This window comes from Cibotium barometz, chromosome 45 (genome assembly GCF_041138505.1).
Source record: "Cibotium barometz isolate CiBa-2024 chromosome 45, ASM4113850v1, whole genome shotgun sequence".
In the NCBI taxonomy this organism is placed as follows: Eukaryota; Viridiplantae; Streptophyta; class Polypodiopsida; order Cyatheales; family Cibotiaceae; genus Cibotium; species Cibotium barometz.
In genome coordinates, this window is record NC_141090.1 from 47332616 (window position 1) to 47352599 (window position 19984).

The 19984-nt window shown below is 45.9% G+C and overlaps 2 protein-coding genes across 2 annotated transcripts in view; both read right to left on the bottom strand.

The window, feature by feature from the left end:
* LOC147612826 (uncharacterized) overlaps positions 1-19984 on the bottom strand; it is a 158342-nt gene that overhangs the window by 10500 nt on the left and 127858 nt on the right. The window lies entirely within an intron of this gene.
* LOC147612827 (uncharacterized) lies at positions 11827-13688 on the bottom strand. Its single transcript, XM_086783467.1, has one exon. The coding sequence runs from the start codon at positions 13617-13619 to the stop codon at positions 12183-12185; it is 1437 nt and encodes a 478-aa protein (XP_086639593.1). The 5' UTR covers positions 13620-13688; the 3' UTR covers positions 11827-12182.

Consider the following 19984-nt stretch of genomic DNA (forward strand, 5'->3'; position numbering starts at 1 on the left):
TGGTGTTTTCGCATCTACAGGCTGAGCATCCTATTCAATCTACATTTTTACCTACAGCTTCTGTTCTGCAGCAGTCTTCGTCTACAGCACCTCAGCGTTACTCTGAAGCTGTTCTGCAGTACCTTTCGCCTACATTATATCTGTGTTTTTACCTACAGCTATTGTTCTGCAGCAGCCTTTGTCTACAGTACATCAGCGTTTCTCAGGCGCTGTCCTGCAGTAGCTTTCGCCTACAGTATATCAGCGTTTTATCTACAGCACATGGGACAGCAGCCCTCTCTGCTACAGTAGAGCTTTCCAACAGTTTTACTTCAGCATCTACTACCTTGGAATTGCGGCCCTCTCCGCCCTCATTCATCATCACCGGGACAGCAGCCCTCTCTGCTCCTTTACCTCAACATCGGGACGGCAACCCTCTGCTCATTTCTTCGGGATAGTAGCCTACCATCTGCCTTGGATTGTGGCCTTCTCCACCCTTTGCATTATCACGGGACAGCAGCCGTCTCTGGTCCTTCAGAATCTCACACTGAGCTCTTGTATTGGATTTCATCATATATACACACTAATTTTCATGCTGTGTTAATTTGCTCTGATCTCTCATACATTTGGTCATTTCGTCCTTTTTCCCTCACATGGTATCAAAGCTATCATGAGCAAAGGGATTGAAGACCTTGAGAGCACATAGCATGGATCGTCTACCCAAGATTCCGGAGGACCAGCCTTTGTTACCAGATGTTGATTCTCCTTGTTCAGATATAGATCACATGGAGGATGGGACTTCTTATTCACTGGAGAGCCCTATTCGAGGTCTTTCATTGGGAGACGACCAGCCCATTTACACCTACTCACCCTCTACACCCTTGGCATCTCGTCTTTCTTCTCCAAGCTTATCAGACTTCACTTCAAGAGGAGGATACATGCCTACAGCCAGTGCGCCAGTACTAGACCCAGTATCCAACCTCATTTGGAGAGCCCTGCTGCTCAATCTAGCTGACAGCTTGGACTTCGGTGTAGGACTTTTTCTCAGGAAGGATAGGTACCTCCTTGGTTGTTCGGAGATCCATTGTCATCAACTCTGCCGGTGACTGCGTCAGGTTCGTATGTGCTTTTGAGTACTTATGTTCCTAATTCTACCTAGGTGTCTTCTTTTGTAGCACAGGTTCAACACGTGGTACCATCAACTATCCTCGATCCCTGGAATTATGTGAACCCAAATAGAGGAGGGTCTAGGAGCACAATTCAGTCCCAGATTACTAGTGTTCAAGGAGGTAACACTGTTTTCTCTTCTGGTTCACCTTCTGTTCCTGCTCCTAATATGTTTTGGAATATTGCACAACCTCAAGCACAAAAACCTCCCACCCAACCCATGTCTCTTCTTGCTAGTGTTGGTGTGCAGCCATTACCAGCTGCACCCCCATTGGGTCCTGCATATGGGTTTTACCCAACACAGGTATCTATCAGCACTTTGCCTTCTGGCACTGTGGTGCCACTTAGCATTCTGGGTATCATGTTGTTTACCAACCCATCTCTAGCACTGCTCTCTTTCTTTCTTATGTGCCCACTCAAGGATTTGTGCCTCAGCCAAGTATTCCACCTATGCCGAGTGCCCAACCTTATATTCCATCTTATGGAGTATCCTCGCCAGGTCCTACACCTGTGCCTGATATTAGTGGATTTTTTGGAGTTCCTCCTCACTCTTTACACTCCGGATATGGGTACCAACCATCCTGGAACCACCCCCCACCCCCACCCCCCCCCTTCCTTTCACGTCTCTATTTCCAAAAATGCTTTCACAGAAAAGACTTGTTTCAATGGGTCTAATTACACCACCTGGACTAATCTTATGGAACAAGTTTTCACTTCCCAAGGTTCCTAGAACCTGGTTAAGGGACTTGAACCAAAACCCCACCCCTCACTAGCACCTCCTGACGTTATCCGCTATTGGGAGGCTAGGAATGCCACTGCCATGGTGGAGCTCATCATCCAAGGCCTTCTGCTGGAGTTTCATTCACAACTCTAGCAGTTCCCCTATGTCTCTAACAGATGGGCACACCTTGCAGAGAGATATGCAGCACGTGATCGCACGCGTCGCATTGATCTCGAACATCAAATGCAACTTTTCTCTATAAAAGAGAGTGATGACCTGACCGTGAAGGTTGCTGAATACTAACGCCTTAACGCGGAGTACGCCACCATTGGCTCTGCCAAGTTTCAGGAAGACCAAGTTATCACTTTATTGAGCAAATTGCCTCTTAGTGTCTTTACTTTTGTCACATAGATCATTAGTCTAGAACCTATGCCTAACATATATGAGTGTGAGTGCCAACTGTTGCGCTTCGCTCGGTTGCATGCCCAGTTTCATCCCAAGAAATCTTCCTCCTCTACTCAAGAGCCCCGGGGTCCTTGTGCCCAATACCACCTCTACTCAAAAAGGGCAGCAAGGGAAGGGGAACAACAACAAAAGAAATCAAGGCAAACCTCAAGGCAACAATACTCATCCCAAAAACCTTGCCTCAACACCCACTCCCTACTAGCAGAATATTCCCAGAAAGAAAAGATTCTGCACTCATTGCCAAATGCCTGGACATGTAGATGATGAGTGTGGCATTAAAGCCAAGGAAAATAGAGGTAACAACCCCACGTACTCGAATCGCCAAAACAACCAAGGTGGTAGCAATGCCCCTAATTGGCAGTCAAGAGGGGGTAGTAATAATCCAGCACCTACTCTGTAGGGTTCCCCCCCAAGGAACCCGGAACAAGGCAACGGTACAAATTGGCCTAGATCATCTCCGTGGCGACCCACTGGTCAAGTCGCTCAAGGCCCCCCTACCCAGTCAATTTCTTTTGCCACCCCGGAAGAGATGTCTGATTGGTCATCTCTTACACCACATACCGACCCCTCAACCAATGTCGCTCAGGTCACATTTGAGGTTGATTTTGGTCACTCTTCCGGAAGGAAGAAGTAACGACGACCTAGACGAGGCAGTCCACGTGTGGAAGCGTCCGCCCTCATTCAGATTTGTCAGTTATCTGATGATCTTTCTGTGCCTATCATCGAAGCCCACCCAACACTTCCATGTGGCCATCCGGTCACTTGGGTAGTTGACAGTGGAGCTACACACCATATGGCACACAATGCTGACATTTTCATCTCTCAACGACCTGCTAAGGGTGAAGTTCGATGTGGCAACAACACACTATTGCTCATCAAATCTGTTGGAACCGTTTTATTTGACACCAACACAGGCCCCAATCAGGTAACATTGGACAATGTCTATCTTGTTCCTAACTTGGGCCTCAATTTACTTTCTGTCTCCCAGCTGACCCAACTCGATCGTGGAGTTTACTTCAACAAGCGAGTTGTAGAGGTGATTGATGAGACTACCGGTCTTGTTGTTGCTCGAGGTCAGGCACAAATGGATCGCTTATACCGGATATCTACTTTTTTATCTGAGCCATCTTCCAAGGATTCTAAGTTTCATCGGGTTTGTGCCGGGTTTGTGCCTATTGGACCAAAGCTCCTTCAAACACTGAACGACTATGACACTTTCGCTATGGTCACTTGCCCTATGACACTCTATGAGTTGTCTCGAGACCAGTTGGTTGAAGGCATACCCAGCCTCAAACTGACAAAGGATGTCTGCCAACCATGCCAAATGGGTAAGCATAGATTAGATGCCTTCCAATACTTTTCCACGTGGGTTCGGTTAGTCACTAATCAAATGGTCTTCTCGATTGGGATTGCTCGCAGTGACACTGGTAGTGAGTTTATCCCCCATCAATTTATTGAGTTCTTGAAAGAACATGGCATTCAACGCCAACTCACCTCCCACCAACTCCCCCTCACAAAATGGAGTGGTCGAGCGCAAGAACTGAACTGTGATGGATATGGCACGCTCCATCCTCTTTGCAGCTTAGTTGCCTGAACGCCTTTGGTCAGAATCGGTCAACATTGCGATGTACCTTTTGAACCGTTGCCCCACGGTCGTTGTTCCTCACATGACCCTATTTGAGGCATTTTATGGCGAAAAACCGACTGTTTCCCATTTTCGTGTCTTTGGGTGTCCTGCGTACACTCACACTCCGAATGACACGAGGAGCAAGCTTGAGCCAAGGAGTGAGTTGCTTATTTTTGTGGGCTACTTTTCTGAATCAAAGGCCTACAAAGTTTTTGATCCAAGATCGAACAAAGCGTTCGTTCGTCGAGACATTGTCTTTAATGAGTGGGATTCCCTTTCGCCTTCCGCTGCCCATACCATCCAAACAAGAATCTCTGATTGTGCCACATAAACCCAATGAGTCTACTATTACTCCGCCTCTTGAGGAGCCTTCCTCCTCCCAACAGCCACCCAAGGACCCTTAACCCCACTGGTATCAACAGACCATGCATGATTTTGGCATGCTTCCCCATGATACCCCTTTGGAAGGTCCTCGTCGATCCACCAGGCTCACTTCTTGTGTCTCATTTGCATCTGTTTTCTCCGCAGACTATGTGGCACATGATGAGCCAACATCGTGGAAAGATGCTATCCAACAACCAGCTTGGAAACATGCTATGGAACAAGAACTCGAAAGCATTGATCATAATGGCATGTGGTCCCTTGTGGATCGCCCTCGTCATAAGAAGGTCATTGGAACCAAATGGATCGTTCGCATCAAATTTAAAGCCGATGGTACCTTAGACAAATACAAAGCTTGGCTTGTGGTGCAAGGTTTTCGTCAAAAAGAAGACATTGACTTCGACGAGACCTTCGCACCTACCGCTCGAATGAGGACAATCCGTCTCTTACTTAATTTGGTCGCACACCACACATGGCTAGTCTATCAGATGGATGTCAAGAGTGCCTTCCTCAATGGCATTCTCGAGAAAAAGGTCTATGTTGACCAGCCTCCGGGTTTTCCTCTCCATGGATACGAGGACAAAGTCTTCCACATGCATAAAGCTCTTTATGGGCTTAAGCAAGTCCCTCGAGCGTGGTATCATTGCATCGATAAATTTTTATGCAGCCAAGGTTTTCAAGCATCTCACTGTGATCCCAATATCTATATCCACATAGATTAGGGGACGGTTTGCTACCTAGTGTTGTATGTTGATGACCTCATTATTTCTGGTCCAAATCAAGCCAAAGTGGCTGATATCATGGAACAGTTGAGACGAACTTTTGAGATGACTAATCTCGGTCTTCTCTCATTTTTCCTTGGCATGGAGGTGGTCCAACATCCTGATGGTATTTTTGTGTCACAACAAAAGTACTGTCTTCAACTCATTACTTCCTACTTTCCTAATGGTGCTATCCCTGTGTAAACCGACCTTGGCCTTCAGACAAACCCAAAGGGCAGTGCAAAAACAAACTTGCATACAAAACACTTCAACACCTTTGAGGACCAAGAAAAGGGAAACAAACAAGGGGAGCTAGAGTGCTCCCTCCTGCAAACAGTACACGGACACCGATTGGCCCCAAAACACAGTGGCGCCCCTTGTAGTATTTCTTTAATTGATTATAAGAGTTTTAATTACAATAAGGCTAGAAACTCAGCCTGTCACAGTAGAACTCCTGAAGCCTTCAAAGACCCTGCATCATGGCTTCTTGTTCACTCGGCATCCAAAAACAATTCAGCCTATTGTTCACATCAAAAGACTCTTTCACATTGAGTCTTGCATACAGAAGCTTTCTCCCACGATCAGGGCTGCCATAACCATCCATAGCCTCTCACCCTATGAACAGCATCACACCCTGACACATCCACTGCTCCTGCATCACAACAAAGACTCCAAACTGTTTCCCAAAAGAGAACTCGCATTACAGCACAGCATACCATACAGTCGACACACCTATACCAACCCTCTCTGCTTTCCAAGGGTACTATCCATCTCAGCTGACCCCTATCCAATTAGCAGTAAGGCTGTACAAAACATGTGTCAATCCCTGTATTCACTGCTTACATGTGACCTATCTACTGGAGAAACCAAAAACATGTTTCCTCGAGGAACCTATGACCTGTTTCTGCATGAAACCCTTAGGCATGTTTCCCCTTGAAACATTTGTCCTGTTTCCACACACAACCATACATAGCACCATTCAAAGACAGTGCTAACAACGGCATACATCCAATGACCTGTTTCCTCATGAAACATCTGGAAACATAGATATGCCCACAACTGTAGGTCCCTCTGTTCTTTTCAAGCAGGAAGAAAGCAATCTGCTCTATGAGCATGCACCCATGCGAGCTTGCATCACTTCCATGCCAAGAAACACATCCAAGTGACCTATTGCAGTCAACCAAAACAGCCCATAAACAGTCCCTGGAATCCACTCTCCAAGCTGCCAAACCCCTCCTCCCAAGAGAAAGAAAGAAAGAAAGATTTTATTAACGTCTTCCAAAAGACCGAACTCGGCCTATGAGACAAATCGGAGTACCTGTATGGGGTATCCTCTGTCATCTCAACAAAATGAAAAAGTACTCAACAAAAAAGCTGAATCTGGGTGTGCAGGGGATGGAGCTCTACTACTAGGAGAATGCAAAGCTATACGCATGGAGTATACAATCATGATATGCAACCTAGCTAGCTCCATCTTGTACCATACTGGGGGTATAAAATGGTATGCATCAGTGAAGGGGGTGTCCACAGCTCCCTGAAGAACATGCCTGGGTGTGCTCTGAAGCGAGCTAGTCGCTCCGCACCCTCTCTGTGAAACTGAGCTCTGATCTCTGTCATCTCTCTCTGGTACAGGCGTGGTGTCCGAAAGCCAGGTGTCCTCTGTCTCCTGCGGGCTCTAAGTGTCTCTGCTCTCTGGAGAGTAATTCCCTGCCGTGTAGGGGCTGGGAGGGGGATGGATCTCTGAAAAAATGTAGTAATCTGTGTCTGTCGCCCCCCCTCTGGAGCTGTCTGAGCCTGTAATAATGTCTCTCTGTGGTGCTGTATGTCTAGAATGAATCTCCCCAGTATGCGCTGGTCTGCTGCCTCAAAGATCTGGCGTAGGGAATGTGGCTCTCTGAATAAAATGGGATATCTCTCTCTGATGGCTGTATATGCTCTGCATCTGCATACATAATGCTCCTCACTCTCCACCTCCTCTCTGCACAATCTGCATACCCTCTCCTCTCAGGGGATCCATGCTGCTCTGCCAGTCTCAATCTCCAGTCGGTGTGATGAAACTCTGAGCTGACCAATAGCCACTCGGGAGCCGTGTGGTAAAAAGCCCTCCATGTATCTAGGCCTTTCTATAAATCCATCATCAGTGATACTCATGAAGTGATCTCTGTAGTATAGCATCTTCGGTGGAAGAGGCTGTGTAGGCGATATCCATGTCTCTCGTGTATAGAGCTGCCATAGATCCTGTCTCAATACTCTGTTCCTCTCACTATGAGAGACGGATATGTGGTGCATCCCTGTCATACTGGAATGGTGGTAGATGATATCCATGCTGTGAGAACCAATGTGTGACCTGTGCATACCATGATCCTCTGTCTCCTGCCTCAGCCAGCTGTCTAGATGCCTCAAAAGCTCTATATGACAATCTGTCCTGTGGCATCTCTCTGAATCTGGAGAGAGAGAGAGAGAGAGAGAGAGAGAGAGAAATGAATCCACTCTCCAAGCTGCCAAACCCCTCCTCCCAAGAGAGAGAGGAGAAAAAGCGCATGGGCAAGACTGCTATCCAACCTGACGCTCCCTGCTGTCCAGACCTGCCAGTCCTCAAAGAGAGAGAAAGCGTGCTCAATCCAGCCCTGCCCCCTAGCAAGAGAGAGAGAGAGAGACATGGCAGTTCAGCCCGCCGGTCTGTTGCACAAAAGAAAGGGCCCTGTGTGTGTTGCTACCCGACCTGTAGCAAGAGAGGGAGAGAGAAGCCCGTGGATGAGCCTGCTGTCCAGCTAGACTCTGCGCTCCCTGATCAGCTCTCCTTAGCCTGCAGCCCAGCCCGCCAGCCCCCTCATGAGAAAGAAGAAGAAGGCGTGTACGTGTTGTTCTGCCCCGCCTGCTTTTCACCAAGAAAGAAGCCTCTCTCTACAGCCGTCAGCCCCTCCATAAGCGTGTGTGCCCCCTCAGCATGCAGTCCAGTCCTCCGTGTGCCAAGCGAAAGAGGGAGAGAGAAAATGTGCTGTCGCTTCAGCCTGCCAGCCCTCATTCAGAAAAAAAGCACACGTGTGCCCTGCCCGCCAGGAAAAGCCACCTCCATGCTGCAGCCCGACTTCCCCATAAAAAGGGTCTCCCCCAAATAGCGTAACCCCTCCAAGGGCCACAATTCCCATCCAAGGGAGTCCTTTGTTTTTTAAGGTTATTAAGACCATTGAATCCTTTGTCCCCTCCGACCCTTTGTCCCCATGGGATAAGAACCTTTATTAATTCCTAGAGTCCTTTCTGACCCCGAGAGCTGTACCAATCTTTCCATGAAGCTATTGCCCCAAGCTGATGCCATTCACACTGTCCACCATGTGCCCGTGCACACTTGCATAATGTCAAGAGAAACACAGGGTCGTAACATACCCCCCTCTTGAAAAATGGCAAGCGTCCTCGATTGCACTCAACGGCATAGTAAAGCATCCAAAGAGCAAAGACGCCTCATATGAGAAAAGCAATGGCCCTCAAGTGCATCTGGGTGATGAAACAATCATCATGCACAATATGGGTATGCGCTCGCGCCAAAGTGACAAACAACTCTTGCTTGTTCCTTCAGAACCTGTAGCAAAAGTCTAAAACCAAGTGGAAACACACAACCCGTGTTAGTCAAAAACAAAACCATGCATCATTCTACATATGACACAAATATGCATGACACACATATGCATTCGCAAGCAATATGCTCCTCAAGATGTGTTACCTACTCTAAAGTAACACTCTAAGGGCTGCTCGCAAGCCTTATGCCCATGGGCATCCCGCATGACCCACGACTGGTGGTACAACATGAGCATATGAAAGCACTCAATGCATCCAAACAATACATCCACTAAGTACTTTCCACATATGTCCCTCTTGATGCTTTACCCACTCTGCTCATGGCCATGCCGCAGAAGCCACAACTAGTGGTACACCATGAACATAGTAAAGTACTTGATGTATCATACCAACATACATGCCTCACATGATAAAATCCGGAGTGTTCCCGATGTATTCTCAAGGGTGCCAAGATCCAATGGCACCAGAATACAATAATACCTCAGAAAGTGTACGAATACATGCACAAGTAGAGTTCGATCCATATATGCATGAACCAAACCAACTCTAGGACTACTCGCAAGACTTACGCCCTCCATAGAGTCTTGAAGTGTTAGCTCAGGTTGCCGCAGACTTTGAGCTCAATCAATCCACGCCATTCCATAGGAGACGAGCTCCACAAATAGCATCCATTCAATATCCAAACGACCAATGCTATGGTCAAGAATAGCCAGAATCATATGACAAAGATTAACATCCCAATCTTCCTCAGTCAAAGGCATCAAGATAAAGCTGCAATTCCTGAGGTGAATCTGCTAAGTCACCCTCCTCCATCCACTTCGCATCCATCGGTGAATAGTTCTTGAACTTCACAAGATAGCGACGGGAAACTTTACCTCGTACCTTTCTTTCCTTATGTGCCAGTATCTACCCGGGAATAAGAACCTCATCAAGTTTCTCTGCTTCCGTCTGAGCCTCATCTGATACATCCTCAGGAACCCAAAACCTGCTTGCACTCCACCCAAGTGGTAGTAAGCACAAGTCCCCGATGAAGCATAGTAGACCACCACTGCTAAACATAGAAAGAAGCTGCCTTCCGAACCCATGAAGCCTCCGTGAAGATACCACCAGTGTCAAAGTGTCAAAAGTCATAGCCTTCAACCCAAGTTTTGCACCATAACACTTCAACTGCTTCTTGTTCTTGGCCGACTAGTTCTTGTCCTTGGTGTCTTTTCTCCTGAGCTTCATCTTCAACTTTTTCTCTTCACCTCATATAGGCAAAGACACAGTCTTGTACTACCACTTGCACTTCCTTTTCACTTTCCATATGCTGAAGCTTTTGATGTGACACTCATGAGACAACCATGAGCTCACCCGCTTGGGAAAGTTGGTGATTGTCCGGTGGCCAGAGCAACCACGGGCTCGCCTCCTTGAGAAAGTCGATGATGTCCTGGCAACGGAACCTTGTAAACCGGCCTTGGCCTTCAGACAAAACCAAAGGGCAATGCAAAAACAAACTTGCACACAAAACACTTCAACACCTTTGAGGACCAAGAAAAGGGAAACAAACAAGGGGTAGCTAGAGTGCTCCTGCAAACAGTACACGGACACCGATTGGCCCCAAAACGCAGTGGCGCCCCTTGTGGTATTTCTTTAATTGATTATAAGAAATTTGATTACAATAAGGCTAGAAACTCAGCCGTCACAGTAGAACTTTTGAAGCTTGCAAAAACCCTGCATCATGGCTTCTTGTTCACTCGGCATCCAAAAACAATTCCACCTATTGTTCACATCAAAAGACTCTTTCACATTGAGTCCTGCATACAAAAGCTTTCTCCCACGACCAGGGCTGCCACAATCATCCATAGCCTCTCACCCTATGAACAGCATCACACCCTGACACATACAGTGCTCCTGCATCACAACAAAGACTCCAAACTGTTTCCCAAAAGAGAACTTGCATCACGGCACAACATACCATACAGTCGACACACCTGTACCAACCCTCTCTGCCTTCCAAGGGTACTATCCATCTCAGTTGACCCCTATCCAATCAGCAGCAAGGCTGTATAAAACATGTGTCAATCCCTATACAATTCACTGCCTGCATGTGACCTATCTCCTGGAGAAACAAAAACATGTTTCTTCGAGAAACCTACGACTTGTTTCCTCATGAAACCCTTAGGCCTGTTTCCCCTTGAAACATTCGTCCTGTTTCCACACAGAACCATATATAGCACCATTCAAAGACAGTGCCAACAACGGCATACATCCAGTGACCTGTTTCCTCATGAAACATCTAGAAACATAGATATGCCCACAACTATAGGTCCCTCTGTTATTTTCAAGCAGGACGCAAGCAATCTGCTATATGAACATGCACCCATGCGAGCTTGCATCACTTCCATGCCAACCAAAACAGCCCATAACAGTTCCTGGAATCCAACCAAAACAGCCCATAAACAGTCCATGGAATCCACTCTGCAAGCTGCCAAACCCCCAAACCCCTCCTCCCGAGAGAGAGAGAGAGAGAGAGAGAGAGAGAGAGAGAGAGAGAGAAAAGCGCATGGGCAAGGCTTCTGTCCAACCCGATGCTCCCTGCTGTCCAGCCCTGCCAGTCCTCAAAGAGAGAAAGTGTGCTCAATCCAGCCCCGCCCCCTAGCAAGAGAGAGACATGGCAGTTCAGCCCACTGGTCTGTTGCATAAAAGAAAGGGCCCTGTGTGTGTTGCTACCCGACTTGTCGCAAGAGAGGGAGAGAGAAGCCCGTGGATGGGCCTGCTGTCCAGCTAGACTCTGCGCTCCCTGATCAGCTCTCCTTTTCCTGGAGCCCACCCGCCAGCCCCCTCATGAGAGAGAAGAAGAAGGCGTGTACGTGTTGTTCTTCCCCGCTTGCTTTTCACCAAGAAAGAAGCCTCTCTCTGCAGCCGTCAGCTCCTCCATAAGCGTGTGTGCCCCCTCAGCATGCAGTCCAATCCTCTGTGTGCCAAGCGAAAGAGGGATAGAGAGAGAAAATGTGCTGTCGCTTCAGCCCGCCAGCCCTCCTTCAGAAAAAAAGCACACGCGTGCCCTGCCCACCAGGAAAAGCCACCTCTATGCTGCAGCCAGACTTCCCCAAAAATAGCGTAACCCCTCCAAGGACCACAATTTCCATCCAAGGGAGTCCTTTGCATAGTTTTTTCATACGTTTTTCATACGCATACGCATACGGGTATGAAAGTATGAAAAAAGTATGTTTCACCGATACTGTATGAACCATACGTGACCTAAAAAATTAACTAACTTTTTTGCACATAATTCAAAGATATTTTAAAACATCCATTCCACATTTGAAGTATGTTGTGGAAATCTTACTCTCAAGACAAAAAATACACAAAAGAGACTCAGGACTCGTTATATTGATCTAGATTATAGAAAAGTAAACTCGAATGTTGAAGGGCCAAGACTCGCTGCCAATAAGTACATGAAAAAGCCTAGCAATAGATCAATCATCATAGGACCATAGTTATTAACTTATTAGTATGTCAAAAGTTAAGTCTCTAGCTCAGCATCTTCATCTTCATCATCTTGCCCTTCTTCCTGAGAAGAATCACAAAGCTGGTCATCATGCTCATCATCATCAATAGAGCTAGTGCCTGCATGATCCCCACTATCAACAATGGCATCATTAGCATGTATCTCTTCCTCTTCCTCTTGTTGCTCTTGAAAAGTAATCAGCCTTTCATCATCCTTTTCTTTATTAATCATTGCCAAGGTCACCTCCATCTTCTCATAGCCCCTCTCCTTTATCTTTGACACAAGTCTTAAGTTAGTATGAATGTATACTAGCTTTTCTGTATGTGAGGGCTTCAACCTATTCCTTCTCTTTGTGTGTATAAGAGAAAAAGTACTCCAATTTCTTTCACATGGGGATGCACAACTCCCTTGGGAAAGAACTCGAATAGCAAGCTGTTGCAATTTGGGGGTGCTAGAACCAAAGGTTTCCCACCATTTCACAGGATAATGCATGCGCTTTTCATCCTTTGCAATGGCATGGGAAAAAGAGCCACCCTCTGATTTATAAATATCAAGCTCATCAATGATCACCCCTTGCATATCCAAATCATACTTTGCATACCGTAGCACTACCTCCATCCATCCATTATTCACTTCTTCATCACTCTCTTGGTTCTTGCCACGCCAAAGAGGATGCAAAACAAAACCTGTGGCATGCAACGGTGAATGCATCATATCCCATCGATCAATGCACAGACTCTTAATGTCATTAAGTCTTGCTTCCTCTACATTTTCAAGGGCTTCGATCTTCTCCACCATGCGATCAGTAAGCTCGTAAATCAGCCCCATTGTTGCACCTTCTCTATCAGCTAATCGCAATATCTTCAAGATAGGACCACAAATCTTGACAATTAACTTGGCATTCTCCCAAAACATAGGACCCAAAATTATGTTAGCAATCTCTTGACCCACATTTGTACGAGTAGCCTTAAGTCTTTGCCATTCAGGACCAACAACCAATCTCCGCAAACCATTGTACACTCTATCATCCAATAGATTAGCCAACACAATATACATGTATGCAAATCTAGTGGTAGCAGGCTTCAACAACTCCTTTTGACTGTACTTTCTAAACAGAGCCAGGATAGTCGGTCTCTTTGTGATAAAGCTCACAATCTTTATGCCTTTCTCCAAAATGGGTGCAATCCAACCTATTTTGCCAATGTCTTCAAAGAGCAAGTCTAAACAATGGCATGTGCATCTAGTGAAGAAAATAGAAGGCCATTCTTGCTCAATTCTTTGGCCAGCAGCAATGCAATTAGCCGCATTATCCATGCATACTTGAACCACATTTTCTGGTCCCACATCCAAAATAACATCTTTCAAAATACCAAAAATGTATTCTCCTGATTTATATTGGCCACTAGTGTCAACAGATTTCAAAAACACAGTGCCATGTATGGAAGTAGCCATGACATTGATAATAGGTCTTCGCCTATTATCTGACCAACCATCGCATGCAATTGTACATCCATACTTCTTCCATTTCTCTCGCACACCATAAAGATCCTTATCAATGCACTGTACTTCTGCAACCAACTGCCTTCCCCACAATGCATGATAACTCGGGGGCTTATAGCTAGGCCCCACCTCCCCCACTGCTCTGCACATGTCTTGGAAATAGATAGATTTCACTTTGAAATGCGGGATATCCTCTGCATAAAAGAATCTACATACAGCCATGTCTGCATTCTTTCTTGCCTGCAAAGCCCAAGCTTGGGTAAGAGTGCCAGTGCTAGTGCCAGTGCCACTAACTCTTCTCTTCTTGGAAGAAGAGCCCACATTAGACACACCTGCATCATTTGCACCTGTTGAAGCCTCAACAGACTCATTTAAGTCAGCAACCTCAGTGTCCACATTTGCACCTCGTGGATTTGCATCCATTCCAACATGCAACCGCTGGACAGCTTCTCGTACATCGGGAGGAGGACATTTGCATCTGTCAACACCATAACCTTTCAAGCCCAAAATGTGTGCTCTAATGCGGGAAGGACCGCCATCCCATTCATGTGCACAATAATTGCACCTCATCGTGCACATACCGCGTGGGAGTTTATTCACCACAGTCACATAGTCCCACTCGCATCTCTTTCTTCTCCCCATGACTTGAGTCTTGCAATACAAGTGTCAATGGTCACTGCACAATGCAGAGCTGTCACTGAAGTCTGACTCACTGCAGTGCAGTGCACAAAGCACACAAGTTCTGGCTCTGAGAGTGTTGTTTGCAACTTTCTTCTCCCCATGACTTGAGTCTTGCAATACAAGTGTCAATGGTCACTGCACAATGCAGAGCTGTCACTGAAGTCTGACTCACTGCAGTGCAGTGCACAAAGCACACAAGTTCTGGCTCTGAGAGTGTTGTTTGCAACTTTGCTCACTGTTGACTCCTGACTCCTGAGTTTAACCACAGAGCACTGAACAGTGAGCACTAAGAACGCTGGGCGGCGTGGGCGCTGCAATCACACTGTCACGACATCAGCATGTTTGACAAAAACAATAGCAGGTTGGCCGCTGCAGCATGGGCATTGGGCCCTCAGGAGTCAGCCCTGCACGTTTTGGCAGTGTGGCACCAAGCGACCAGTTGGGACTCGGGCGCGACGGGCTGCAGCGACGAGTTGGGACTCAGAAGCGACGGCAAATATTTCTCCACCTAAACCTAGTCGTCAATTTTTTTACATACGCTGGGCAAAGTATGTTATGAATACCATACGCTTTTTTTTTCCAACGTTTGCAAACGTATGTTTCCTGAAACATACGCGTATGAAAAAAACTATGGTCCTTTGTTTTTAAAAATTATTAAAACCTTTGAATCCTTTGTCCCCTCCAACCCTTTGTCCCCATGGGATATGAAAAGAACCTTTATTAATTCCTAGAGTCCTTTTTGACCCCGATAGCTGTACCAATCTATCCATGAAGCTATTGCCCCAAACTGATGCCATTCACACTGTCCACCATGTCCCCGTGCACAGTTGCATAATGTCAAGAGAAAGACACAAGGTCGTAACACCCTGTGGCTACCCCATTGGATCCAACCATGAAACTATCAAAGGAAGAGGACTCACCTCCACATGAAGCGCAAGCCTACCACCAAGTGGTGGGGAAACTCATATGGCTCACAAATTCTCGACCTGACATTTCCTATTGCACATCCAATTTAAGTCAGTATTTCAATCCTCCTAAGGGGCCACTCTGTTTTTTGTGTTTGGGACACATTCATGCATGTGAAAACCTCTTGCATTGTGGAATTGATCTACTACCACCCAAACTCAAAAGATTCTACACTTTTCGAAGAGCACATGTTCTACACTGTCGACAAACCAAAGCTACATTCTTCTTCATGTTCCTCTTCAACCCCATTTCATCTTCTCTCATGTTCCCCTTTTGGCCTGAGAGGGGGTGTGTGAAAACATGCCTAAACCTGCTATCTTATGCAGCCCAAAAGGGTATTTTTGGCATTTTACTTGTCTTTACTACTGGCCGACAGCTTACCCTGATCGACCAGCAGTCCTACTGCATATATAAGAAACTCAACATTATTCACAAATACATAGAACAACATAGCTCCGAGTCTTGCTGCAGCCGGTGCTGCTACATTTACAGGCAGTTCTACTGCTGCTGGTGTTATCGCATCTACAGGCTGAGCATTCTCTTCAATCTGCATTTTTACCTACAGCTTCTGTTCTGCAACAGTCTTCATCTACAGCATCTCAGCATTACTCTGAAGCTTTTCTGGTGTAGCTTTCGCCTACATTATATCTGTGTTTTTACCTACAGCTACTGTTCTGCAGCAGCCTTTTTCTACAGTCATCAGTGTTTCTCAGGCGCTGTTCTGCAGTAGCTCTTTGCCTACAGTATATCAGTGTTTTATCTACAGCACATGGGACAGCAACCCTCTCTGCTACGGTAGAGCTTTCCAGCAGTTTTACTTCAGCATCTACTACCTCGGGATCGCGGCCCTCTCCGCCATCATTCATCATCACCGGGACAACAGCCCTCTCTGCTCCTTTACCTCAACATCGGGATGGCAGCCCTCTCTGCTCATTTCTTAAGGACAGCAGCCTACCATCTGCCTTGGATTGTGGCCTTCTCCACTCTCTGCATTATCATGGGACAGCAGCCCTCTTTGCTCCTCCAGAGTCTCACACTGAGCTGTTGTACTGGATTTCATCATATATACACTCACTCATTTCATGTTGTGTTGATTTGCTTTGATCTCTTATACATTTGGTCCTTTTGTCCTTTTGCCCTCACATGTACTTGTTTCATGACCAGGACATTTTCTCATTAGAAAGTGCACATGCACACATGTTTGGATGCTTGAAATTGTTTTCGCGACGTGAACTATTTTTGTGTGTTTGCCTGCTACGAATGTCCAATCCATGGGCCTCGGATGCCATTGATGAGGAGGGGGTGGTCCTCAAGAAGTTTGCAGATTCGAATAATGGCGAGGTTGGAGGAACCAAGCGATGGAGTGTTTGAAAGGAACAGGGGTGGTGGTGGATAAGCCGTCAGACATGGTGTTGGTGAGGAGGTGGCCGATGAGGGTGAAAGCTACTCAACAAATTGTTGCGCCAGTTCAATTGCCTGCTTGCCATCTCAAGGTTTTGCCTAGCCTAACTTAGGCTCCTAAAAAATCACCAAGGTCCTAAAAATAAACTAGAATGCTTGGGTACCCTTATCCTCTTGATTGCTTGCACCTGTGCATTGTCAACGTACTTTGAAAGAATGTGTGTCCTTCCATTCACGTATAAACATCTTAAAGCGCTTGAATGAAGATGGACACTGCAACCCACACCATGTCTTCTTTGTATGCGCGTATTTCTCAAGTTTATATGAACAACTTATAGAGCTCGAACGGGCATGAACATCAAGCCTATGATTATAGAGATCGACAGAGATCTCAGAGTACATCACAAGGTAGATAATTCCAAATTCATTACCACATTTCAATCCAAGTTACATGTCATTCATCAAGTCATAGGATTTTCGTGCTCGTTTGTGTAAGTGAAGTAAAAACAAAAAACCATACATAAATATGGCAGGGAGTTGGCACAGTCCTCCCTGAAATTTAATAAACATAGGAGAACGTGCCCTTTCCCCATTTCCCAAATAGCACTTTCAATATCGAAAGTGGACCAAAACACCTTCAGTGTTGAAGGCGGCCATTAGTCCTACGTATTGACTCATGATACAAAACTCATTTTCAAATTTGGTAATGAATTTGTAATTTTCTAATTTGCGAGGTACTTTTGAATCCCCATCGAACATAAGAACAGGCTTCAAGCTCATCGATTGCGGATGTCAGTCTAGCATTGCTTTCAAATTCATGTTCGTTCGAGCATTTCAAATATGCACTACACAAGGTATGCTACCCAAACACTCACAGAAAACACAGTAAAAGAATTTTTAAAAAACAATCTTGTTTTGCAAGCTTCAGACCATGGAGTGCACTTGGTTTTAATGATGTGTGTGTGCGTTTATTTCTTGGCCCTTATATGCCGCTCCTAGGCTGGTGCAAAGCTTTTAAGATGCAAGTGAAGGTGATTTAATTTGGAGAGAGGCCTTGCCACCGCTGCATACGTTCAAGACAGTCGAGTGCCTACACAATCAATTATGTGCAGTAAGTGCACGGCCGCACTTCTATCCTCGATCGCCTATTCAATTCTCGCCATCATGGCGGAGACTCAACCGAATCAGTGCCCAGATGTAAGAAGCCTCCGAGATCAAAGCCTATGAGAAGAAATTGGCCAAGGCAAAGTGGGGGGCGCGGGAGGGGGTGCGAGGTAGGTGAAGGGCTACACATGAAATTCTGTCCATATCAAGCTTTATTCACTTTTTTTCTCACGGATTGCTGCCAGAAAATTCGGAACATCTTTACCATGCAAGCAAAATCCACAAAGCAGCTTCTAGTGGCTCTTTTTGCAGAATGTCTACGACCTTCTAAAGAAAATCAAGCAATATTTTCTCGAATCAAACCCTAAATACGAAAATATGCAAACAGCAGCAAGGTTTTCGTTGCAGATTAATTAGGTGGAGAGGGAAATGATAAACTCACACTGGTTTGGACACCATCAGGACCTGAAAAAAAAAGGAGAAGAAGCAAAGGCGCTTGCAGGTTCTTGGCTTAATGCAATCTCACCTAGGCTACCGTGGTTCTGTTGGGGGTTTTGTGTCATCACTATGCCCTGCATATTTCCGTATTGTGACCGCCTTGTAGCTTCTCGAATCCAGTTTTGCAATCTTCTTCAGCACCCTTGCAGTAAGGAAAGCCCTGGTAAGGCTTAGCCTCTTAAGCAAGAAGACAAGCAGCCCACCCTGATGACAGCACTGCGAGTAATCTCAAGATCTTCTACATCCTGGCCCTCGTCAACGCTGCCGTAGGCTTTTAGCATCTGTGGTTTGCTCAATCGTGTTTATTCTTATCCACCTGTTTGATAAGACAGAGCGTAGGCCTTCTATATTTTGACCCAGATCCTTCTGGCTGTTTTTAAATACCACGTGGCTACCTTGCTTTTTTGCAAGACATTATTACCACTTGCAAGATATTATTACCACGTGGCCTTGTCTCCTTCCTTGCTTTTCTGCAAGGATGTTAGGCTACCCAAGGTAAAAATGTCCTTCATTAGCAATGATAAATCCTTGGGATACATAAAAATCCCATTCAAAAACACACGTGTATCTGTGACATAATGAAAAGCATAATCTCACGTTTGGGCCATGCAAACACAAGGCGCATATCATAGGCCACCCCAACATTTCCAATACTCACTTAGAGTGTAATACAAGCTAACATAAGCTTCTCATTACTGCCACTTAAGTATATAACTCTTTCTTTTGTCTGTGATGTGACTAGATGGACTGGTGGGGTATTCCCAGCTGCATCTAAGTTTCCGTCAAGGGCATCCATTGGAAGAACTGACATTGGCATCGACAAGTTTACATATTGTATTCATTGCATAGTTTGTCTAGGAAATCTTGCTGTGCTGTCCCATTCGGAGAGAGGGGGGAGAAGAGGCAATGGGGGTCCTAGAACAAAGGCTCGTAACTATTCTGCAAATCAACCGGGGCCCAATCATGCGTGGGAGTGGAGTAGTGTGACTCAGCCTCTGACTGTGTCTACTCCACTGTCGCTGAGGACAATTCTTCACCGAATGCTCCATTTGGCAAGCGAAACACTGTCCTGGAAGTCCTAGAACTGCATGCACTAGGTGAAAGTGGTCTTATCCAAAAGGAGGAAAATCTGCTATGGGAGGTTTTCCAAGGCGAGGATGATCAGCCTTGGCAAGGGAATCCCAGCCATCCAGGTCTTCAAGGACTCAATAACATCTCCCAACTGCCGACCAATCAATGGGACAAGCTTGTGGCATCCCTTGGGAACACCCAGGAAACTGCAGGAAGTCCGACTCTACAGAGTGTCCCTATCAGGCAAGAATCTGTGCTTCTATCTACCAAAAAACAAAGTGCCACCACACACGATTGGGCTTTGCTAGAGAATAATGGATGCCATAGCCGTCCTCTGAGAGCTGCCAAATATTAAGGAAGTTTCTAAATAAAGGATGGCCATCTGTTGTCTATACTTTCTTTTTACTAATGGAAGCGTCACAGAAAATCAACTTCAAGTACCTATCAATCTACAATCCTATTAAAAATAGTTGCAAGTAATGGGAGCCTTTCATGAGGCTAGATTTTAGTTTTCTTTTGCAAGCTATTTACTGTAGTTTGTGTGCAGGTTGCGGCTGCCAAAAAGAATGTAGAAATTGGGCATTTTCTATGGGTTA

Excerpts from the sequence above, each read along its gene's own strand:
- LOC147612827 (XM_086783467.1), bottom strand. The coding sequence starts at position 13,619 with ATGGCTACTTCCATACATGGCACTGTGTTTTTGAAATCTGTTGACACT.